This window comes from Lissotriton vulgaris, chromosome 1_1 (assembly GCF_964263255.1).
Source record: "Lissotriton vulgaris chromosome 1_1, aLisVul1.2, whole genome shotgun sequence".
Taxonomy (NCBI): Eukaryota; Metazoa; Chordata; class Amphibia; order Caudata; family Salamandridae; genus Lissotriton; species Lissotriton vulgaris.
The window spans coordinates 1,903,778,680-1,903,804,306 of record NC_141685.1 but is presented as its reverse complement, the minus strand read 5'-3'; the positions used below and the strand labels follow the sequence as shown (position 1 = coordinate 1,903,804,306).

The following is a 25,627-nucleotide window of genomic DNA, read 5'->3' as shown; positions in this document are numbered from 1 at the left end:
ATACACAAATATCTTTAAGAGTTCCTATATGAAACGCGGAGGTCTTGCAAACAGGAAACATGGCTAAGATAAAAAGGATGAGCTTAATGCACTCACATCATTCTTTTTTCTCAAATGTTAAAGTAGAGCAAGCAATTTCTCTTCAGTTTGCCAAGTGACACTGTAACTAAAAACATGGCACTAAATAAAAATATCAAAAAGTTTTAACTCCAACTATGGAGAAATACTTTCTAATATAAGCTCAGGCGATATCCGGTGCCCTTGAACGACCCTGCAGAGATGTGCCCATCATCCTGTAATCTGCTAATGCATGTCCCTGCTGTACTTCACTGAGGTAGGCAAGAACTGCTGCCAACGTTTTGTGAATCCCAGGATGTTTCTGGAATAATGCATTACTCATCGTTAGTGGCATTCATACATACATTATCGGATGAGTACTTGGAGGAGAATGAAAGGAACTTTCAAGTTATGGTGCATTTAATTTGACTTTTTGCTATCACTCCAGATTTTTGTTTGAGCTGATACAACTACTGCTGTATGTCAACTGTTGTTTACTTCCATGTCATTCAGTATATATTGTTTGTGGAAAGAGTCCGTTGAACTCAATTGACTTGCTCCCCATTCGAGCATTTAGCTTTAGTTGATGTATACATAATTAAATCAAGTTGCCTTGATGTACATTAAAAATGTAATTTGATACGTTGAATGTGATTGAAAGTTTAGCTATGACTACTTTAAGTTATGGATACCTTGCGTTACTACTGCTAATAACCCATTGTTCCATGACTCAATCAAAATTTGTTTTTGACTTCCAAAGTGACCTCGGTGGGTTAAAGGTGTTCCGTAATTGCATTAATTATTATTTTTATGAAATGAAAACGTATTTCCTCTATTGAACACTTGTAATGTTAAAGGGGTTGATTGCAGGCTCCAGGAGATGCTATAAGTTAGCATGCGAGCACTCCGTAACAATACAACGGGAAGCCTTAAACATTGAAAATAAAAGAATATGTTCCAAATTATACCAGGAAAGTGTACTTATTAAAACTACGAAAGGCCTAGTAAAGAAGGCGTTGCAATAGGTATCTAGTGGTAAATTTGATTCCTTGTGAGTCCCTTCGCACTGAGGATTGCACAACAGTTCTGCAGAGCTCTCTAGCTGTGGCAGTAACTTGACTGACAGCAACGTAGGATTTTAAGATCGAGAAAAGGTTAAAACTAAATTTCACTTGAACCGTCCCAAAGTGTCGAGCCTGTTCATGAACTAAACCTGCATTCTTAAATGTCGCAGAGTGATAATAGAAGACCATGGGATATGATGTCACACTTGTGCCCCAAGTAGAAATTGGGCTCATAAATGAGCATCCTGTTCTTTTTCAGGAACGATTTAAAAAACTAAATTCAGGCAACCAATCTGCATCATCTGGTAGAGAGAAGATTTGACGTATGTGGCTGCTACAGGAACGACGTGCGAACCAGACTCGCCTCAAAGCCAAAATCACTGATGAGTCAGAGCAACCTAACTTCAAACAGAGCCAGTCTTGATATGCAGAAGGATTCTAACATAGAATATTACGGAAGCCTCGAAGAGATGCCCACTTAAGGATAAAGAAGGATCTGAGTAAAAGGCAAACTAAAGATTCTTAAACTGGTTCTTTAGCAATGAAGGAATGGACAGGACATAGATACAGCCAAGATACACACACAAATATAGATATGTAACGGTGAATAATGGGGATGTTTTTCAATAGGGATTTCTGAGTCTCACCAAATATACAGCAAGAGGGAAGCTCAAGTTGTCCTAGATGTCACTCAACACAGAGATGAAACGCATCCCTTTATTTACTTTTAACCCATCTATAATATTAACAATGCATGCCCCTCCGCCCATCATCTGACCCTGCTTTCAAAATGTACACAGGGACATAGTATTGATAGGGGAGCAATACATAACTTGGCCACCCCAGCCAAAATAAAAAGAAAAATACTTGTGTCCTGCTACTGACTCCTAGCACTTGCTGTGCCTTCCCCTGCCCCTCTCTCCACCCTAAGCTGCACTCTCTGCTGTCCAGCACTGCACTGACAGGCTCTCAGAGAGCCCTCTTAAAGCAGTCTAGAATTCCTTTAGGACATAGCAACAGCGAGAATCAACTTGTGTTTTCTACGTTTGTGCTAAAGCAGTGAATACCCAGGTTTAGAATCTGGTAATTCATGATAAAGGCTTCCAATGGAAGCGCTACTGAAAATGAGATTTCACAAAACTGATGAATTCTCACTAACAGAGAAGTTCCTTAATTAGGTGGTCTGAATCAAGACACAAGATCTAGTCACCACATTGCAGGCCTAGAGGCATAGTTGTGCTGGTAATGGCGAGGAAATGCATATTCATCAATAAACACACTCTCCTTCATCAGATTGCAAAATGTAAGAACATATGTCGAACCCATCTAGAAAAACATGGTATAAACATTAGTATTACATGCACCACTAGAGGGCATACACCAGTTTCCCAAAAGTATTATCAAGATAGTTGAGATCATGCGGCTGCCAATAATATTCTCTGTATCCGCCGCTATTGGTTATTAAATATAGTGATTTGTAATTATGAAGCAGGCATTCTTTACATCCATCTAATTCCAATGCACTTCACAATATTTATAATATCTATTATTCTATATTTGTAACCTGAAGTGTTTTTAGATTGCTCTGTTATGGCTTCCAAATCCTGTTGCCATTGTGGGTTGAACATTTAAAGGATATAGTTAATTACTTTAGCAAAATAGATGAACTGTGCCTTTTTTGCATGGTCTGATATTTTGCCTTTTTATGGACCATATTCTTGAATGGTATTAGGACGGTCAGTACCAAGACTCATATTCAGTGCAACAGTGAGTGTAATCCGGCCATAAAATGTTATTGGTAACATTTGTCTATATACCTTTGCTATAAGGAGATGGTAGATTATGCAGAAACTGTATCAATAGGATGGAAGGTAAATGGCATAAGTGAGCTATAATGGGTATATACACCAATCACAGATATGGAGAATATATATATATTATTTTGCTTGAGCATCACTGTTCTCTGGCTGGGCTGTAGTTTAAAGGTACTGCAGTACTGTGTGGTGAGGAAACGTTCTTTTGTCACATAAGAATACCTATTTGTGTATATTAATATGTCAGCCAGAAGTCTGCTCTGTAAGCACACAAGGCAAGGTGACTCATACATGTAACAATGTGGCACACTATATATTCAAAATATATGACCCCACAGTGGATGAAGGCCTAGTTGCTATTTTCACTGTGGAAGTTAAGTCAAGATATCCCATAGACACGCTTAGCTGTGAATAAAATATTTGTTCAACATCTCCACTTGTTAAAATGCTAGAAAGAGAATACAAAGTTATTTTACACTTAATCTTCAAAATCACATTTAAATGTGAAATCAGATTTTGATAAGTTTGCTAGAAAAGTAACTTTGTAAAACTATACTTTGTATTGCATGAATAAAAATTGGTGTGGATCCTATTTGCCACTCATCTCATCTCTAGAGACTTAATGCACATTCTTGGATAGAGTTAACTTTGGGCTTCAAAGGCTAGTGACTTGGCCTCAGGACCCTGGAAGGAAGGGGTATTGCCAAAACTGGTCACTGAGCAAGGATCAGCCCCATGAAATAGAAACGGTTCATTGACAGAGCAAAGTGCAGCCTTATCACTACCTCTTTTGACTTATAGACACCCAATGGGGCAACTCTAATTGATTACCAGCACCATCTTAAATCTGTTGTCTCCATCTTTAGGAGTATAGAAAACTATTTCTAACCATGATAGAGGTGAGGAAAACTCATGTAAATAGGGAATAAACTAGGGGACTGTAAAGAAGGGTTTGACTGTTTTTAATATTGGGATTTTTTGCACGTCATCACTAACTACTCGGAACATTCATGGACCAGGTAAGACTACATCTGAAGAAGGTAGAACTGCTGGAAAAAATAGAATTCTGGACTCCTGACTTCTGCCTGGCACCCAGGGACTGTAATTTCTTTCCGAGGGCCAGATGGCTGACCTTGTGTTTGCCTGCTCCAAGGACACTAAAGGAAAAAAGGAATGCTGTCTCCATTAAGGACTAGCTGCCCAAAGAGCACTAAACTGTGCAGGAGGCAAGGATGGAAAGCATTAAGATGCCGAGAATCCTGCAGCGAGGACCTAGAGACACCAGGGAGTGGGAAAAGGCGGAGGCTTTTTGCTGTGGTAAAAATGGGTTCAGCACTACCTTGTGGTGAAAATATCTAACCTCCTGGTGCCCCGTCTTACTACAGTTTCTAGCACTGTAACACTGAAGGATTTTTAGAACCAAAACTGACTTAGTTTGAAGGTAAATCCTTGGACTGGGGACAAGGTAGCAAATTCACCCTAGAAACAACACAACATTGGCGGCTACAAGATTCAGCTTTAGCCTACTTGAACCTCTTGGCTCAAAAAACAATGGTTTCTGTGGCTACTCAATTACCTGACCAACCTCAGGAAACACTTGCGGGCCTCAGGCTTCGAACTTGCCCTCCAAGAGGGTTTTGAATTTCAATTCAGAGACTAAATCTTATAATAAAACATTTTACTGGGACAACCCCCTTGCTAGATCCGACACCTGCGCTGTAATGTTCTGCCTGAAATCATATTTAAGTACTGTAAATCACAAACTGCTGTTTTTAAATGATGCTTTGTTATGTTATGTGTATTTGTAATGTGCACTATCACCTGCAAGAGTATCCTGGCCCTATTTATGGTAGGCTGATTCAATAAAAGCCAGGTCTAGAGCTTCTTGTGGAAATCGAGAAGAGAGGAGGATGCTCTATTGTGGAGAGGGAGGTAGTTCCACGCTTTGGGAGGATTGTCAGAGAAGGCTCATCTTCCTGATCCAGTTCTGTGTATGAGCGGGATTTTGGCAAGTAGGAGTTTTATGGAGTGGAGGTGTCTGGATGATTGGTGGAAGAAGATGTGACTGGCAGGTAGGTGGGGCCTGACTTGTGGAGTGCCTTGAATGTCTGTGTGAGGAGTATAAATTGAACATGTTTGTGTGTTGGAAGGTAGTGTAGTTCCCTGAGGTGTGGTGTAATGTGAGTTCTGTGTGGGAGGTTGAGGATGAGCTGGGCTACTGAGTTCTGGATTGTCTGTAGTGTTCTAGTGAGTTGTTTGTTGATCCTGTCATAGAGTGTTCCCATGGTCCAACTTGCTGTTGACTAGGAAATGAGTAACTGTTTTTCTTGTGTTGCTTGGGAGCCATTTTATTATTTTCCTCAACATCTTCAGGGTGTGGAAGCTGGTACTTTATATTTTTTAGGTCTGTTTTGCCTTAAATCTTTAAGAATGAATATCTCCAGTTGCCCACTTCAGATGTTAAAGATGGTTTGCTAATTGTACCTGTTTACATTTTTCAGAATTGGTTTTGGAATGTATGTTCTTTATTTTTCAAATGTTTGCACTGCTTTATTTTAACACGCATTTCTATGGGGATTGCCTACTGCTTGTGTCATAACTACAAGAGGTAGTCTCCAAGAACTAGGATTGTCCCCCTTCCCTCCATACCAAGTGCCCCAGTAAATTCTTTTATTGAGTTGGTGAGGGTCACTGCTTCCCCAAATTAATAACACAAATTCTGACAATTACTTTGCTTCAGGTCATGTTATTTAAAATCTTCAGTTGCCATTTATTCTCTGAAGGCAATTGTGTATTTTGAAATTGAAATTTGAAATTTTGGTAGGAGTCAAAACAAATATCGATGACATTTGCCAAATTAATTTTTATTTTTCAACCTGTTATAAATGGAAAAACAATACTTTGCATCCTCATCTTTTTATTGGTTAGTGCACCTACTACAGTGCCTCTGTTCAAGATTTTTTTTAGTTTGGCCTAATTGTCCTTTACTGGCATGTTTGCCAAATCTATTCTGCGTGGAAAATGCAGTTAGTATTCTTTCTGAATTCAATGGTGCATAGCATCGTTGCTTTCTAGTTTCTGAAATTAGCTGTGAAACTATTGGTGCATTTGCCTCAATAACTCCACACCCAGCGCATAATCTTACATGAAAATATACTCAGAAATTCCTTCTGATTACATCAGTTAACTGTGTGTCGCCTAATATACCAGATCTCAAATCGCTATGTTTCCTCCTGCTAATGCATTATTCCTTTGTCATATTAAAAGTGTTAAACTATTTCTTTTCGTACTATTTTTTTCTGAGCTGTGAATTTTTATTTGACATAACATTTTTGTATCCAGAGTTTATTATGTGATTTATTTCCTCACCATCCAAGCTGTGACAAAGTCTCCCATCCAAGTTCCAACTGCTGCTATTTTCATGAAGGTCTGATTCCTGATGCCCATATAATCTGTTATTATGTGTGATCTGTAGGATAAAAATAATATAGTTATATATTAAAATTTGAATTTTACCAGGATTTAAAATATCAATGAAAATTATGTGGTAAATATGTATTCTAACAAAAAGTAAGATTATTTTTGTTTTAAAACTAAAATACACGTGAAATATACATGCAAAATAGAACAGCATGCTAGTTTTTGAATACTTACTGCTGTACATTATACTTCTTAATAAAGGAAAGTACATCGACGACATGGCCGAAGAACAATTTATGTTCAAACTGCAGTCATATTTCGCTAACATTTCAAACTAGTTCCGTATTACCGACACTTTATAATTTGTTTAAAGCAGCAAGGTTTACCCTTTCGTCGTGCAAAACTATTTTATTTTTCATACTGTGAACAAAACCCATCAAAGCATCCACTTGCTTCAGTGCGATGTATTCAAATCACACACGGTTGTTTATCATTACAGTGTATGGCATGAAAGATACTTTGGCCAGATGTACTTAGTTCACACGTAGTGCAGTGCAGCTGCAAATGTATTGAAATATGGCACTCTCCTCCCCTCTACCTAGTGCCAGCGCTGAAATGAGCAGCTGCGCGCCACTGAGAAACCTTTGCAGGATGGTGCAGGGGTGTCTCCGTGAGTCTAGCATAGGTTTTGTCCTGGAAAGGCTCCCTTCCAGTACCATGCATAGACTAACTTCAATCCTTTTCCGACTTTATACGTGTGCTGTACAGTGCAGCACATGTAAAAAGTTGCAAAAGGAAGGTGAAAAGAAAGCATTTCTCCTTCCCTGCACCTACATTAAAAGGGCACAGTTTTCTGACGCTAAAACCGGTCTACTTTGTTTAGGAATTGGGTTTAGCGTCAGAAACCTTGGGTGGTTGCAAGGGAATGCCCATGTGCCATCCAAGGTATGCCCCCTTGGCGCTAAGTAATGCAAATAAGCTCTACGCACGGCTTTGCACTACTTTCACAGTATTTCCAAGTAGTAAACAGGTTCAGAGCTGGAAAGTAAAATGGAAAAAAAAGATTTGCAACAATTTGTGTCACTTTTTGGACGCAAAACGCTGTAAAATCTTAGTCAATCTCCCCCTTTGTGTCTTGTTTGAAAGCCATTCTTGTGCTGGGACTTTATTGGGGCCAAGGGAAGCTGGTTAAATGCAACAAAGCAACCTGCTTAGATTTGCACCCCAGAAGAATAAGCATTCCACACAGAAGGAAACGGACAAAGTTCCATTTTGATGAGTTCAGCTAAGTACGTTTAAGTAATCAACAGCAAATTCAGCTTTTCATGGAATTTTCAATGAAGAATGGCATCAGACTTGTTGTTGGCTTTTATTTGTTTTTCACCAACACAACTCAACATTTTCAACAAAGCAATGGAACACAAAAGTGAATTCTAAAAAATAAGTACATCCGTAAAGAGGGCTCTCTTTAGAAAAATGTAGTCCCATCACATTCAATGTTATTCATAACATTCCTCTCTTTGATTACAGACTCATCCAGTTAATTTCCTTAGCAGAACCCAGACTTGTGAAGTTCAGAATGCGGCAACGCTTTCAATTTAGGGCGTTAGTTGAAATACATTTGGGATAAAGGGAACCTGCAGAAAAAAAGAAAGAAACCCAGACCCCTTTTCGCTAGCCCATGAAACGGCAGCTTCTCCAACTCCTATCTATCAGGAATTTTAAGAGTACAGAGAAATGCAATGAATGTTGTACTCCTTAAATATTAAAATTGAGAACTGGGACATTAAAAACTTGTTATATTTTTCAGATTTTTTGTATGTCTCTGTTAATTATGTTTCAATTATTTGTGTTTCTAAAGATTAATGTCGTGGTAGGTCACAAAGTTTTATAGTTGTCACAATTGGTATACTGCTCTAAAGCCTATGACATGTTGTGTTAAAGAATTGTTAAAAATGTGATGAAACGGGAGGTGGGCATACCCTCACGCCTCAGACTAGTGCAGTTGCGTGTCCTACACCGGTCATACTATACTGGACACACTTTGGACAAAATAATGAGGGCAGAACATCCCTTCAGCCTGTTTGATTGCGGAGAAGAAGGAACCTTTTATCACACCATTTGGGATTGTCCTAGAATAGCAGAATACTGGGCGCAAGTGATGAGAACTATGTTGCAATCGGAGGGGGTCTCGCTTCTACCTGAGCCGGGATGTTGCTTGTTAAACATATGGGAGCCGAATGATCTCACACGCTCAGGGCAAAGTTGGGTAACACTGGGCGTGACGGCTGCCAGGAGTAATATAGCACAAAAATGGGGTAGGGGGTGCCTAATCTAGCAGCGTGGGGTAGAGATATGGATGCAACTATGATAACTGAAAGTGCGGTTTTCACTAGGAGGGAATGCCCAAAAAAATGGAGTAAAATCTGGGGGACGTGGAATAAGTATAGGGGTGCTATTTGTGAACCACCTCCGGACCGAGATGAGAGTGATTCAGATTTGGAGGAGGTCTAATGACCTGGGACTGAGTACAAGGCGGAGTGTCTCAAATACTATGGTAATGTATAATTGTGACTTTTTAATACTTAAAGGTGGTTATGATACTGAAAAAAAATTTGATGAAAAATATAAGAAAAAATAAAAAATGTGGCCATTCTAATTAAGTTTGGTGACCACTATGATACATCAAATGAGTTAACTGGTGTCAGTAATAGTGACCTTTATTGAGTTTGATTTTACAGTGGCCTAAGCTTACTGACAAAAAACAGACACAACCTCTTGATAAACACCTTTAGAGAGTTGGCATTTTCTTCCCTTAGCCATTTGGTGCCTAGGGCTTGCCTCTAGTCACATGCCTGTGTGTAGTTGGCAGTTGGGCTTTGTGTATTCCTCCAACACAGCCACATACAATGAATGGGAGCTTAGGTGTGACTGAGTGGGACATCACTGGTACGATGGGAGGAAGGAACTGGGCACAGCTTCTCTTGCACCCTAATGGGCTGTGTCCTGTCTCCACACAAAGAGCTGTATACCCACTATAGTTAGTCTGGAGCCAGGGCAGGGAAGGCAGGGCATTGGTGCCCTTTAAAAAAATGCCTCTGGAAGCTTCTTGTCACTTCAAAGATACAACTGTGTAAAAAAGAAGGCCCTCAGATACCATCACTTCAGTACACTCCTGGACCAATAGATAAGACAGACTGCTGTGGTACTGAAGGACTGCTGCTCTTTTGGACTCCTGATGCGCAGTGCTGACCTACTGCCTTTTGCTCTCTTGCCTTGGGGAGAAAGACTAGTCAAGCATCTCTTGAAACCAGAACAAAGTGTGGCTCGTAGGGCTAGTTGGCTGGCCTGCTGATCTGAAGACTCCGGGGCATTTCAACAACCTTGCACATGCACCTGGACTCTGCCATCTGTGAGTCAACCCTGCCAAGTGGTACCACCCCTGTCCTGGACAGGGGTGGTACCTGCCTAAGGTGCTTGTCAGCAGAACTCACACATCCTCTAGCCGAACCAATACATCTCCTCTGCTGAGCGGCGCATCCTCGAGCAGAACCAATACATTATCCCTGCTGTGTGGATTAGACCTGTTGCAAAATCTCACTTTAACTCTTCACTCATCAGAACTGACGCACCACCCAACAACGCAGCACATCCACAGCTTAGTTCCTTGCATCTCTCATCAACAGCAACCTCGATGATGATGCAGGACTCAGCATCACAGCCGGCAGCTCCTCGGAACCAATACATCGTCCACTGCGCACTGCATCACCTACACCAGACTTCGTATTGCAAGCATCTGAAAAAGGGATCCTCGACGACGACGTAACAGGACTTTGCACCATAGCCTCATCGCATCTCGGAATCGATGCATCGCTTTGGCTGAGCGGTGTCTTTGACACAGATCTACGCAACACTCTGCAACCAGTATTTAAGGTACTCTGTTCAGCTGGCCTAACTGGGTCCCTTGGTCTCCATCATGGTCGACCTGAACTTGTGACTTTATCCCGATCTTGAGCAACCAGATATCCCCAGTTGGTGCTTTGTGCTTTTTGACACAATTTTCACAAACATTTTTAAAATTCAACCTCTCTGGTTTTATTAATTGGATTTCCGTCATTTTGGTCTTTATTAATTTATTTAAAAATGTGTCCATTTTTCAAACTCTGTTATGGGCTCCTTTTATGGTGTATTTTCACTATTTTACTTTTTAAATGCTGCACAATTAGTTTACACATTGTCTCTAAACCTACCATGCACCCTGTCCTATCAGCCTTTATGGTGACCTGCAGGGTAACATATAGGTATTAAAAAGGAATGTTTAGGCCTGGCACAGGTCTATTTTGCCATGTCCAAATGGCAGTTTAAAATTGCACTACAGACTGCAATGGCAGGCCTGAGACATGTTTTAAAAGGCTACTTTAGTGGGTTGCACAGTGAGTGCTGCAGCTCACTAGTAGCATTTAATTTACAGGGCATATGTACACGTACTACCATATACTAGGGATGTACAAGCAAATTAAATATAGCAAACAGGTGAAGGTCAATTTTACCATGTTTAGGGGGAGAGGAACAAGCACTTTACCACTGATTAGCAGGGGAAACTGCACAAAGTCCTAAAAACCAACACAAAGGCTTCAGCAAAGAAAGGCAGAGAAAGACAAAAATATGAGGTAACCCTACAGAAAGAGCAATGTCCAACAAACACCGATTATTTTTCACAATATTTTAATAATTAAAAACTCCAAGGGTAACACTCAAGGTCATCCCCGTAGTGAACACATTTAGCCTCCTCTTCTGTGGGGTCACTAGTGTGTCCACAATGAGACTTATCATGCAGTTTTCACCCTGCATATGGATGGCTTGTGGAGCCTGCTGCTACCCAAGAAAATGCATTGAGGTCACCATAAGATATTGATGCCAGTGTTTTGTGGTGGATAATGTTCACTCAGAGTGGTGTGGAAGACAAAGAGGAAACATGTGTCCAGAAGACTGTCAACTGAATTGTTCAAACAATGTGAATTTGACCATGCTGTTATTTCTTGTTCATATACAAGAGCACACAACAGTACGATTACAAATGAACAGATATAACAGATTCAGAGTGTTAACCCACAAAATGACAGCTATAGGACTACTACGGTTTTTAATTTGTGTTGGTTATATACATTGGGTTTTTAGATGTCATCGGTCTGCACTGTTTTTCATGTAATAAATAGATGGAATTGTTGTAAGGTTAATTAAATAAGATTGTTTTGAGATAACTTGTAAGACTTGGACACTTTGGAAACTTTGCCCAGTAACAAGTAAAAATTATGTATCCTGCATATATTGCAAAATAGCTATAATAGGCAACAAACTAAATCAGATTCGGGAAGTTGATAAAATAAACATTTTAAAATAAGTCCCTCAAGGAGCTGCACTTCGCTAATCAGTGGTTTATTGGAGGATCAGTACTGCCCACTAGCCACAAAAGGCCACACCTCCTGCTGACGTCAGCAGTGCTTGAGCTCATGTAGCAATACGTGGCACTGTACTTTTTACACCCTGGCTTTATTTGAAACAGAAGATCTCATAAAAATCAAAGGGCATTCAATTCGGATCTTTGTTTTTTGGTGCAGGCTCAGAGTCAAATCGCGGCTGTTACCAGTCCAGTCTTTGTTTTTAATTACATGATTCCTCCTGCAGGCATGTAATCTACCTACATAAGGAAACAATTAAGTTAAAACAGTGACATCCCTTGGGGCAGATAATAATGTGCTGTATATTTGCCTATCACTCAAGGTGGCTTGTCACTTGATAGGAGGAAACTAGATCTAGAAGAGTCAGAGTCCAAAACAGGAGGTGTGTATCACTTACAACGCAACTTTTACGTCGCATTCCGTTACAACGCAGATTTTACAACGCTGGATCCATTACATCGGATGCCATTACAACGCATGGCATTACATAGCAGATGCTATTACAACGCATACCATTACATCGTAAGTATTGGTAAGTATATAATTTTAAAAAAAATGTATTTAATATTATATAATTGATTTAATTATTATTAATAATAAAAAAATGTTTATTTATGTTTTTAAATATTATAAATTAAATATATTAATTTAAGTAATTTTTTAAATAAGTATGAGAATAGGAGTATATGTTTTGGGGTACTGAGGTATATGTTTTGGGGTGTTTGGGTATTTTTAGGTTTTAGGGCAGAGTTTGGGTTTTGGGGTACAGGGGTGTTTTTAGGTTTTAGGGCAGGGTTTGGGTTTTGGGGTACAGGGGTGTTTTTAGGTTTTAGGGCAGGGTTTGGGTTTTGGGGTACAGGGGTGTTTTTAGGTTTTAGGGCAGGGTTTGGGTTTTTGGGGTACAGGGGTGGTTTTAGGTTTTAGGGCAGGGTTTGGGTTTTGGGGTACAGGGGTGTTTTTAGGTTTTAGGGCAGGGTTTGGGTTTTGGGGTACAGGGGTGTTTTTAGGTTTTAGGGCAGGGTTTGGGTTTTGTGGTACAGGGGTGTTTTTAGGTTTTAGGGCAGGGTTTGAGTTTTGGGGTACAGGGGTGTTTTTAGGTTTTAGGGCAGGGTTTGGGTTTTGGGGGTACAGGGGTGTTTTTAGGTTTTAGGGCAGGGTTTGGGTTTTGGGGTACAGGGGTGTTTTTAGGTTTTAGGGCAGGGTTTGGGTTTTGGGGTACAGGGGTGTTTTAGGGTTCAGGGGTAGGTTTGTGTTTAGGGATAATTAAATTATATTGACCATTTTTAAATTAATTAAAATATATTTAATAAATTAAATTAATTAAAATATATTTAATAAATTAAATTAATTATTTTACATTAATTACATTTTTAAATTAAATTAATTAAATTAAATAAATTATTAATATTAATTTAATTTAATTTCGATTTTAAAAATATGTACATTAAACTAATTTCATTATTTTAATTTATTTTAATTAATTACAATTTTTATTAAAATTACATTTATTAAATAGATATTATTTTATTAAATTAAATTAATGACTATTTTAAAATGTATTTTAATTAAATTGTTTAAATTAAATTAATTAAATTAACTTAATAACATTTTTAAAAAAAGGTATACTTACCTATACTTACGATGTAATGCCATGCGTTGTAATACCATCTGCTATGTAATGCCATGCGTTGTAATGGCATCCGATGTAATGGATCCTGCGTTGTAAAATCTGCGTTGTAACGGAATGCGACGTAAAATAACGCGTTGTACTGACACCAATCCAAACAGGACCTCAGGCAGACTCCTGGTCGGTCATCGCACTGATGTAGTTGACCAGAAGTAACAATTAGGTATATTGAGGGCCTGAAGCCTTGATGAAATATGTATAAGAGGGAAATAAATAGGTTTATGCAGATCAAGGCTGGATCTTGAACCTCATTTTCCCTTTATTCTTATACAGTGTAAGACTATAGAGAAAGGCTTCCTCATGATGTTTTATGTACAAAAAAACAGGGTGAGCCAGACTATATGCTCATAATGTTGCTGTTTGTGCTCCTCACTATGTATTGAATGGGTCTGATTCACTACACATTTCTAGTGTACAAAGAGGCTTTCTATGCATGCTTCTTTGCAGTCACCATATAATCTTGGACTATTATTACCCAACAAAAATAGGGCTTGTTCCCTTCTCTCTGCATTAGGTAAAGATTGAATGATGTGTATCATACCGGGCAAGAATCATATCACACGTTCCAGGTCCCCTTTCTAATTTAGGATTTAGATAGGTTCTCCTAGGCTGGGATTATTAACCTTTCTGTTTTGTGTACTGAGACTGTAATAAGTGACTGTTGCTGGAGTGGGCCCTTTCTGCAGGGTCATCCCCAAATGTGTTGCCTCCACCCTCCTATTTTCTGAACACATTTTTATTGGCTTTTAGGACTCTGTACACTTCACCACTGTGAACCAGTGCTAAAGTGCTTATGCTCTCGCCCTTCAACATTGGACAATTGGGTTACACCCAGCTGGTACATTTCATTTACTTGTAAGTCCCAAATTAAGTGGTACTATATGTGACCAGGGCTTGTAAATAAATGCTACTAGTGGATCTGCTGCACTGATGTGCCACCCATTTAAGTAGCCTCTTTAACATGTTTCAGGCCTGCCATCGCAGCCTGTGTGTGCAGATTTAATCTGCCATTTTTTTGACCTGGCAAAATAGACATTTCGCCAGGTCAAAACAGACATTTTACCAGGACTAAACCCTCCTTTTTAACACATATTGGTCATTCCTGGGGTAGGGCCGAAACAGCCCAGAGCGCAGTGGTTTCAAATCATAGGACATGTAATTTTAAGTTTTACATGTGCTGGTAGTGAAAAGCTCCTACATTTGTTTTTCACTCCTGCAAGGCCAACATCTTCCTTATGATAACATTGAGTTGCCTCTTTGCATCTAATAAGTGGCAACTTTTAATTGAGATTATCAAGAGAAGGTGGTCTCTATGGGGGAAGAATAGCCTTGGACTTCTGCAGGCAATAGTGATGTAAAGAAACTTTTCTGCAGCTTGTTTCAATTAAGCGATACATGGATTTATTTTGTTTTATTGCACAGCATCTGTATTAATCCTATAAAGTGACAGTACACAGAAGGTGAGTATGGTGATTAAAAGTTTGCGCTTGTGCTATAAACAGAAATATATACATGGGACTGATTGGGACAGTATGTTATTACAGATGGCACTCAAAACATGAGTGTCAAAAACCACAATCAAATGTAAAAATCAGTCCATATATGTTGTTGTTGATGTTTTGACTCCCTTGGTACAATTATTTATGTTGGAGTCATTAACAGGACAGAATAAAAGTAGGAGACACAAATGAATTGGGGCAAAGAGACCCACAACCATAGATGTGTCAAACGCAACTTCGAAGGGAAGACTCAAAAAACTGCATTCAATAAGCATTTAGCTATGTCATAATTCCTTACGGGCACGGCTGATGCTCGTGTCCCATCCGAGTACCACATATTAATTTCTTGTTCAATAAGTATTCAAGTGCCAAGCAGATCAAGGAAAAGTTGCCTGCATGCAGTATTAACTTTTATCTACGTTCTCGGAGCCTAAACCAGGTTCAGGAAACTTCGCAAAACAGTGAAAGAGAGTCAAATTATATTTGTCTCTCCATGTGAAAGGAAAATAAATTACCTTGGTGAAAGGATGCAAAACAATTCTTCCACACACTGGAAATAGTTTAGGAAGTGACGCTATTTATGGACACCCAAAGTACTTCCCAGTGAACGTGTTTTCCGCAATCCGACCATTCTCACTCGTAGGGGAGATATTGAAACTAAAGTGCATGTCAGCCGGATCTGACACCTTAGTCACAAACTTTCAATTAGGCACAGATCAGAATGTCTTGTTTGGTGTCTGAGAAATTTTAATAGGAAGTACCCTTTAATGGTAAAGTCAGATTTTAAGTTACAATTTAGAAAATGCCATTTTTACAAACTTGGCATTTTCCTGCCCTATGTGGTGCATTCAGCATGTTCCTGAGTCACCTGACTAGGTCTAGTTGGCAGATGGACTTTGTCTATTCCTCCCAAACAGTCCCACAATAGAGGGATTAGGTGAGCCTGGATGGGCCATAAACTGGTAGGATAGGGGCATGGTGCACACAGACTCACTTGCAACTGAACACACTGTGCCATGCCTTCACAAAAAGGACTTGTCACCATTGCATTATTCATGCCACCAGATTGGAACCATGACAGAGGAGGCAGGAAACTTCGTGGACTTCAAAGGGAATTCTCTAGAAACATCCCCTACTTCAAAGTGGATAGTAGGGATAAATATTGGACCCTCAGGTCCAACTCTTCAGTACACATCTGGGCCTGTGAATAGTACAGAATATGGAGTGCTGTGCTGCTTTGCTGCCATAAGGACTGTCAATGTGTTGACCTGTTACTCTACTGCTCTGCTGAGAAGAAAGGCTGGACCTTCATCCCTGGCTGAAATGACTCCAAAGGCCAGCTGACTTCCTGTTTTGAGCCACAGGGACATAACACGCTCCAGATGCTCGCTGCAACTGCCCAGAAACCTGCTGCTTGGACCTGCAACTGGACCTTCCTGAGCCTTGCTGGCCTATGTTGCAGGGAGTTTTTAACCCCCAGGAGTTGTCTCTCAGGCCCTGCACTTGTTGACCTCCTCTTTAACGAAAAGGAGAAATCCTTCGAGAACAGGTCTGTAGATCTTGCTGCCCACCAAAGTGAAGCACTGTTGAACCTGACTCTTCGCACCAAAGCGACCACCAGTGATGCCTGACATTGCGATATGTGTGTGGTGCTACAGCATCAACAGTTTGGAGGATCACCAATGCAAAGCTCCAGCAACAACAGTCCACGATACCCGACAGGATCTTTGAGCTACCCTGATGACTGTCTGGGATGCCTGGCGTGATCTTCGTGCTACATCAGTGACTATCTCATGGCCCCATCTACCACAAACAGGACCCTTCTCAATGGACTGCAGGAGGTAGTTCTTTTAGCAAAACTAACCTGGTACCTATATATGGCCTGCGTTCCATTGTGGTCAGCCTGAACGTTTGACTTTCACCCGGTCTCACACAGCCAGATAACAGTGAGTGGTGCTTTCTGCTTTTAAGGTGTTTTACTTACCTGAAATCTTTAAGATAGCATATATCCAGTTTTTGTCATATTGCCATCAAATAATTTATTCAATTTTACTCTATTTTTTCTAATTGGTGTGCAATTTTTCGTTCTGTTTTAACTTTTTTACTATTTGAAGTACTTCATAAATACTTAACAAATTGCCTTTAAGTTAAGCCTGACTGCTTTTGCGCCAAGCTACCCGAGGTTTAAGCATAGGTTAATTTAGGGTGTTTCTGTTTTTCACCCTGACAGAGATTGTGGTTGCTGCTTGAGTTGGGTTTAACTCCCATCAACTGGAACCACAATTTCCAACAACTGTAATATGTGGCTGAAGCACATCAACCCTAAAAGTGACTAATAACTGCAAGTAGGGAAAATAACAATTCCGAAATACCAGCTATTCAATTTTTTAAATATTGTTACAGATAACATAAAATAATTTCTAGGATAGATCCTTGACAACATTAAAGTGTGTGAGCATGTGATGAAGTCTATTTACAGCACATGATATGAAGAGCTGCAAAGTTTGGTTGAGCCTGTCCTGGCGATAATTGATTTTGGATGAGCTAAATCATCCTATGACGACATTGTGGTGAGGATTTTTTATCTAATAAGAAAAGAGATTATTGCTGAGGCTCAGGAAAATGTCCTTAGAGCCTCACTTGGTTTATAAACAAACTTTTCTTCTGATAAGACTACCCCATGTTCTGCCTTATGTATATCTATGCTTCCCTAGTGGATCCTAGTGGATCTTTGCTGGGGGGGCAACCCAAGAGGGCGACCCCAAGCAGGGATCTACCCACTAGCACCAAGGAGGGGGAAGCGGCCCCTTGAGTAAGGGCCTTTGCTTCTCCCATATTTGTTTGGTCGAAACAGCCGCCAATATGGCCCCTGGGGGAGAAGCCCACTAGAAACCAGGGATTATTTTTTTTATTGATGTTGGAATGGGGCTGGCCAAAAAGGGCATGGCAATAACCCCCCTCCGCCCCTGAGAAATGTCAGTCTTTCTTCCCCCCTCCGGGGGGGCAGAAAGCCCACTAGAAAACAAGGATTTTTTTTATTGACGCTGGGGTGGGATCTGCCCAAAAAGGGCATGGCAATGACCCCACCGCCCTAGAGAAATGTCAATACTGCCCCCAATCTGCCCCCCCCAGGTGGGTTGAAAGTTCACTAGAAACCAGGGCCTGTTTTTGTTTTCAATTATGTTGAGGTGGAGGCTGCCAAAAAAGTGCATGACAATTCCCCAACCGCAGTGAAATTCAAGTCTTTTTGACCCCCCCCCTGGGGGGCAGATTGGGGGCTACTGCCCCCAATCTGAAGCCCACTGTAATCCAGGGATTGTTTTTTAAAATTAAAATTGGGGTAGAGGCTGCCCAAAATGGGCATGACAATGCCCCTACCCCCAGTGAAATTCAAGTCGTTCTTCCCCTCCCAGGAGGACACATGGGGGCAGTAGCTCCCAATCTGCCCCCTGGGGCAGAAAGCCCATTAGAATTCAGTTTTTTTAATTGATGTAGGGGTGGGGGCTGCCCAAGATGGGCAGGCAAATGCCCCCACCCCCCACACAAATGCAAGTCTTTCTGTTACCCGAGGGGTAGATGGGGGCAATAGCCCCTGATCTGCCCCTTGGGGGGCAGAAAGCCCACTAAGCACCAGGGATTTTTTTTAATATGATGTAGTAGTGGGGCTGCCCTGATGGGCATGATAATGCCCCCACTCCAAAAACAATTACCACAGTCTTTCTACCGCTCCTTGGAGGCATGTTGGGGCGATAGACCCTTATCTGCCCCCCCGCCCGCAAGGGAGGGCAGACAGCCCTCTAGGCCTCAAGATTGTTTTTTTTATTCAGGGTTGAGGTCAGCCCAGAATGGCCAGGCCAATACCCACACCTCCCCAAAACAATTCTGCAGTCTTTCTGCCCCCAAGGGGCAGATGGGGTAGTGGCCCCTGATCAGACCCCGGGGGGCAGAAAGCCCACTAGGCGCCAGCGATTATGCTGGCTTCTTTTATGCATGGGGGTGGGAGCTGCCAGTCTTTCTGTGGGGTGCGTGGAATTTTTTGAATTCACGCAAATTCCAGAACTTTCCACCACAGAAATGTGTTTTTTTTTACTTTTATTTTTTATTTTATTGCACAACATAACAGTACATTTCAGCAACCAAACAGCAGGTTGTACATTCCCATTAGAAAGCAGCTTCCGATATTGTAGTAGGCATAAGGCAATAATCATATCTACCTGGTGAGACATACATTGATGGCATTTCACAGTTACAGGTGGCACATTTACGAACGTATTTAGAACATCAAGTGCATAATTCTATCTTGGTCCTTGATATCCTAGGCATGGAATTTGTAGAGTCCATGCCCCACATTTCCCAGCGATACCAGCATTGGGCATGTGCCTTTCAGGGTGTCTAGAGTAACCAGGAAATGTGTTTTTTTGACAAATGTTGAGGTTTGCAAGGGATTCTGGGTAACAGAACCTGGTGAGAGCCAAACAAGTCACCCCATCCTGGATTCCCCTGGGAGTATAGTTTTCAAAAATGTATAGGTTTGCTAGGTTTCCCTAGGTGCCGGCAGAGCTGGGGTTTAAAATCTACAGCTAGGCACTTTGCAAAATAGTGTCAGTTTTCACTGTAAAATGTGGCGAGTCCACGTTGCGTTTTGGGCCATTTCCGGTTGTGGGCACTAGGCCTACCCAAACAAGGGAGGAACCATTTTTTACGAAAGACTTTGGGGAATGCGGGCTGGGGGGAATTTTGTGGATCCACGCAGATCCCAGAACTTTCCACCAAAGAAATGTGAGGAAAATTTGCTTTTTTTAAACTAAGTGGGTAGGAAAACGTTGGGTGATCCATGCAAGCCATACCTCGTTTTACTCCCCCGGGTGTCTAGTTTTCAGAAATGTGTGGGTTTGTTAGTATTCCAAGATGGTAGCCGAGCCCGGGGCCAAAAATCCAGGTTACCCCCCCCCCCCCCCCCCTTGCAAAACCAGGTTGTTTTGTGATAGGTCATTTTGATGTCTCCTCAATACGTTTTGGGCACTTGCCTGTCGCGGGTACTTGACCCACTAACACGAGTGAGGTATCATTTTTATCGGGAGACCTGAGTGAACACTGGGTGGTAGGAAATTTGTGGATCCACGTGATTTCCTCAACTTTCCCACACAGAAATTTTAGAAAAAAAGTGATTTTTTCAGCTAAATTTGAAATTCTCTGGGCATTCTAGGTAGGAAAACGTTGGGGGATCCACGCAAGCCATACCTCGCTGGACTCCCCTGGGTGTCTAGTTTTCAGAAATGTGTGGGTGTGCTAGGTGTCCTAATAAGACCGCGGAGCCCGAGACCAAAAACCCAGGTGACCAGGTTATTTTGTGATGTCTCCTTAATATGTTTTCTTGCCTGTCACAGGTACTTTACCCACCCACGCGAGTGAGGTACCATTTTCATCTGGAGACCTGGGGGAATGCTGGGTGATAGGAAATATATGCATCCACGTACATTCCAGAACTTACACGCACAGAAATCTGAGAAAAAAGTTTTTTTTTAAATCAAAATTTTAGATTTGCAGGGGATTCTGGGTAGGGAAATGTTGGGGGACCAACGCAAGCCATACCTTGCTGGACTGCCCAGGGTGTCTAGTTTTCAGAAATGTGTGGGTTTGGTAGGTTTCCCTAGATGGGCACCGAGCCAGGGGCAAAACACTCATGGGACACCCCCATGCAAAACCAGGTTGTTTTGTGATAGGTAATTTTGAAGTTGCCTCACCAGGTTTTGGTCCCTTGCCTGTCACGGGAACTCGGCCCACCCACACAAGTGTGGTACCATTTTTCTCGGAAGACTTTGGGAAATGTAGGCTGGGTGGAAATTTGTGAATCCAAACAGATTCCAAAACTTTCCACCACAGAAATGTGAGGAAAATGTTTTTTTTATTTTTACAAATTTTGAGGTTTGCAAGGAATTCTGGGTAACAGAACCTGGTGAGAGCCAGACAAGTCACCCCATCCTCGATTCCCCTGGGTGTCTAGTTTAAAAAAAAAAGGTAGGTTTGCTAGGTTTCCCTAGGTACCGACATAGCTAGGGTTCAAAATCTACAGCTAGGCACTTTGCAAAAGTATGGTCAGTTTCACTGTGAAAATGTGGCATGTCCCTGGAGCGTTTTGGGCCATTTCCTGCTGTGGCACTAAGCCTACCCACACAAGTGAGGTACCATTTTTCTCGGAAGACTTTGGGGAATATGGAGTGGGTGGAATTTTGTGGATCCACGTAGATTCCAGAACTTTCCTCCACAGAAATGTGAGGAATTTTTTTTTTAAAAATTTTTAGGTTTGGAAGGGATTCTGGGTAACAGGACCTACTGAGAGCCGGACAAGTCACCCCATCCTAAATTCCCCTGAGTGTCTAGTTTTCAAAAATGTATAGGTTTGCTAGGTTTTCCTAGGTGCCGGCAGAGCTACCGTTAAAACTCTACCGCTGGCCACTTTGCAAATTAGTTTCAGTTATCACTGTAAAATGTGGTGTGCCCACGTTGTGTTTAGGGCTGTTTCACAGGAAGACTTTGAGGAATTCAGGGTGGGTGGAATTTTGTGGATCCACACAGATTCCAGAACTTTCCACCACAGAAATGTAAGGAAAATTGTTGTTTTTAATTAAATTTTGAGGTTTGGAAGGGATTCTGGATAACAGAACCTAGTGAGAGCCTGACAAGTCACCCCATCCTAGATTCCCCTGGTTGTCTAGTTTTCAAAAATGTAAAGTTTTGCTATGTTTCGATATGTGCCGGCAGAGCTAGAGTTCAAAATCCACAGCTAGGCACTTTACAAAAAAAAGGTCAGTTTTTACTGTAAAAATAAAATGTGTCCACGTTGCGTTTTGAACCATTTTTTATCGCAGGCACTAGGCCTACCCACACAAGTGAGGTATCATTTTTATAGGGAGACTTAGGGTAACACAGAATTGTAGAGCAACGGTTATTATCTATTGACTTTCAATGAATTTCTGCCTTACAAATGAAAGACAATGTATAAAAACGAAGTATTTTGAAAAATGACCTATAATTCTCATGCTAGTATGGGTACTCACAACTTCAGAAATGTGCAAAGATCTACTGTTTCTAAATTCTATATGCTGTTCCAAGTTCAGCAATACATAGGTGTCTTTCATACCGATTTTTCCATGTATATATATTCCCAAATTAATTGCTATATACCGGTACATAATAAAAAACCATTGCAAGACGCTGCTCAGTTATTGGCTCTGGGATCGACGGGTTCTTGGGGAACCTACAAGTCCCCACAACCAGAAAGGTCCAGCGGATGTAACGGTATATTGCTTTCAAACAGCTGTCATAATTTGAAGAAGTTGAAGGTGAAAATGTTGACACAAATGGCTGTTTTTTTTCAACTAATGTTCAATTTTTCCTATATTCAACGGTTAGTTTCTAAAAAGAAAACTTGAAGGATCTACACAAATGACCCCTTGTTGAATTCAGAGTTTTGTCTACGTTTCTAAAATGTATAGCTTTCCAGGATCCATTATTGGTTTCATACCCATTTCTACCATTAACTGGAAAGAGGTTGAAAGCATAAAAAATAGCAAAAATATGCTATGTCCCAGAAAAATGACAAAACTGTGTAAAAAATGTTGGTTTTCTGACAAACGTTTGCTTGCCCCTGAAAGCTGGGAAGATGGTGATTTCAGCACCACAACCTTTTTTTGATACCATTTTCAGAGAAAAAAACAGATGCTTTCATCTGTAACCCTTTTTTCCGATTCCCCACCCCCAAAATAAGTACCTGTAGTTAGGCTAATTTCTTAGTCCCCTCCAGAGGAATCCATAAACCCTGGATGCCTTTAGAATCCCCATGATGTTGGATAAAAAGGACGCAAATTTGGCGTGGTTACCTTATATGGTCAAAAAGTTACAGTGGCCTAAGCGTAAACAACCACAAATAGCCAAAATAAAAAGACATAGCACGGGAAAGAGGCCTAGCAGCGAAGGGGTTATACAAAAACTGTATAGAGAGAGATTCCTGTGAGAGGCAAGTGTTTGCTACCAGTGAAGAGTTACAGCACAGTGTTGATACTTAGAGCTTCTTTTGGAACAAAGTTGCCTTCAAAGTACTTGTAGTCTCAAAGCCTGTAATTTTGCAAAATGTGGACTTTGCAGACAAAATATTTTGCACATTGGTCTCTGAGTACATTATTATGGATTGGTGTTTCATTAAGCAGCAAAAGTCATGTACAAGTGGTCCTTTTCCCACCATTTCTCGTTTCCTATTCTTGCAGTGGTTTGACACAAACTATTCATCTGCAGCTATGCCACCTGTGTGTGCCGAGGGACATGGTGGACTGTGGGGTATACAAGAAAGGATCCTTCAGATCTGTAAACAAATGAAAACTCCTATGTATATCATTTCATGTTAGACATGCCAACAAAAAGTTTGTCAGTGATTGTATTTTGTAACCACTGGAAAAGCACAGTTAGCTGCACATTCTTTAGGGGCCAACATGTATAAACACTGATTTTGAGAAGTTGGGAAATAACTGGAGTTAGCCACTGTAAACCTCAAAAATAAACACTGAAAATATTAAAGTCTATTTATGATTAACTGCATGGGCTCTTCTTGCTTTAGTCTGCAAAGCTAAACATGTTCTTAAGAGTAGAGAGTTCAATATGTAACACTACACATTTTTCACACTAACTTCTTAGGTCTTTTTGGTCATAGATTTGGCAACATTCAGGAACCAGGCTGAAACATAATGAGATTTAAGGGAGGAGAGGAATACGTTAAGCTTTTGCGGTTATAGACTTTAAAGCAATGCTTAATTTAAGCTGGTGGTTTCCAATGCTAGGTACCCGCACCTAATTGTTTTCCAGTGCTATACACCGGTACTTAATTGTCATCACCACACTTATGACACTCTGTCACAAGGTGGTGTTGCTCACCTAATTTAGAGATGAGCAGAAGAACGCATGTTTATAAATACAATTTACATTACAAAAATACTAACACCTGCCTCCTCACCCATTCCTTTAGCTTTGGGGACCTGGAATAATCTGAACTCTCACACTTACAGGTGAGAGAAATGCTTAATAGCTGTGTTGGTGCCATCATTGGCAGCGATGACAGGGCAATAGGTGATGCAAGCTGCAGACGACTCCTGGTCAGGACCCTGGCACTCATCTGATTTAGAGATGAGCAGAGCAATAGATGTTTATGAATAAAATATATATTAAAAAATACAAATACCTGTGTTTGAAATGGGGGTGTCTAGTTGGCAGAGGTAGGTACCTTTGACCATGTAGGGACCCTTGTTTCTAGTCAGGGTAAGGGGGATACACACTTTAGATAACCCCTGCTCAACCACTTAGTAGCTTGGCACGAGCAGACAGGCTTATCCCAAAGACAATGTGCAAAGTGTTAGTACCAACACTCACAGTAACACAGTGAAAATACCACAACTGGACACCACACCAGTTTAGAAAAATAAAGTATCTTTATCTAAACTAAACAAGATCAAAATGACAAAAATTAAACTTACACAGGTAAAACTATGACTTTCAAAAGGTTTAAAGAACTTGTACCATAGAAAACTATGAATGTTTGGCTTTTGCACAGATTAACTAAAGTTGCATCAAAATTCACACGGCAAAACAACCACAGTAATGGGAAGCGTTGGAAACACAAAGCAATGCGTCAGTTCCTGAGACCTTGGGGAGGCGATGCAACAGTTCTGCTGCACACAGGAGAAGTCACGCATTGAATCCTGTCTGTAGGGGGAAGTGATGCGTCAATTCTGAGACGATTCTGGTTCGTGGGCGATTCATTGAGAAGTCTTGTCGCACAGGTACAATGCATGAAAATCCGGGATGCGGCGGTGGCCTATGCGGCTGCGGTTGAGCAGTGCTTCGTCAGTTTTCTTCAGCCACGATCCCTCATGCATTGATTCTTGCAGCGGCAACAGTCACTGCGCCGGTTTTCGCTGTGTCGCAGCGATGCGTGGAAATTATTCTAGCGCCGTGGAGATGAGTTGGAAAAACAGCTGTAAGAAGAGGGATGCGTCGATTTGTGCAGGTCTTCAAGTTTCTTCCAGCTTTCAAACAGCAACAACAACCTCCAGAGGTCCAAAACTGTCACAGGCACCTCTTGGGGGGGTCAGACCTCAAAGCAGCAGAGTTCAGAAGAGCTGGGGGTGAAGTCTTTGTGTACCTGTGACTTCAGAACAGGAGTCCAGCACACACAGGCCGTTGGAGATCTCCTTCAAGCAGGAGACACAGCACACAGCAAATTCCTTCTCCTTTCCTTGTCAGAAACAGCAACTGGAGGCCAACCCCTACAGCACATAGTGTCATATAGCTAATTATTTTCTATATACTGTGTTAAGTTAGCATGAGCTAAATAAATGTTTAAACGCCATTTTTCCTTTTCGCTTCATTTTGCACAAGACACATAATTGTTGTTTTAGCTTTCAACCCAGAAGAGCTTCGTGATTTACTTGAGAAATAATATGTTATTGCTCTGATATCAGTTTTGCTCAGTACACTGTCTGCACAGTGAGTGCTGAAGGCTCCAAGGATAACTGACACAGTGTTGTTGTGAGGGCTGATCTTCGCACCTCCATAGACATAACACACATGCTGCTGCCAA

At 41.0% G+C, this 25,627-nt stretch overlaps 1 protein-coding gene across 1 annotated transcript in view; it reads right to left on the bottom strand.

Moving 5' to 3' along the window:
• Positions 1-25,627, bottom strand: part of TMEM117 (transmembrane protein 117) — a 2,083,068-nt gene that overhangs the window by 1,025,421 nt on the left and 1,032,020 nt on the right. The window contains exon 4 of the mRNA XM_086938367.1: positions 6,305-6,404. Coding sequence (XP_086794493.1) covers positions 6,305-6,404 — 100 coding nt within the window. The remainder of the gene's footprint in view (positions 1-6,304; positions 6,405-25,627) is intronic.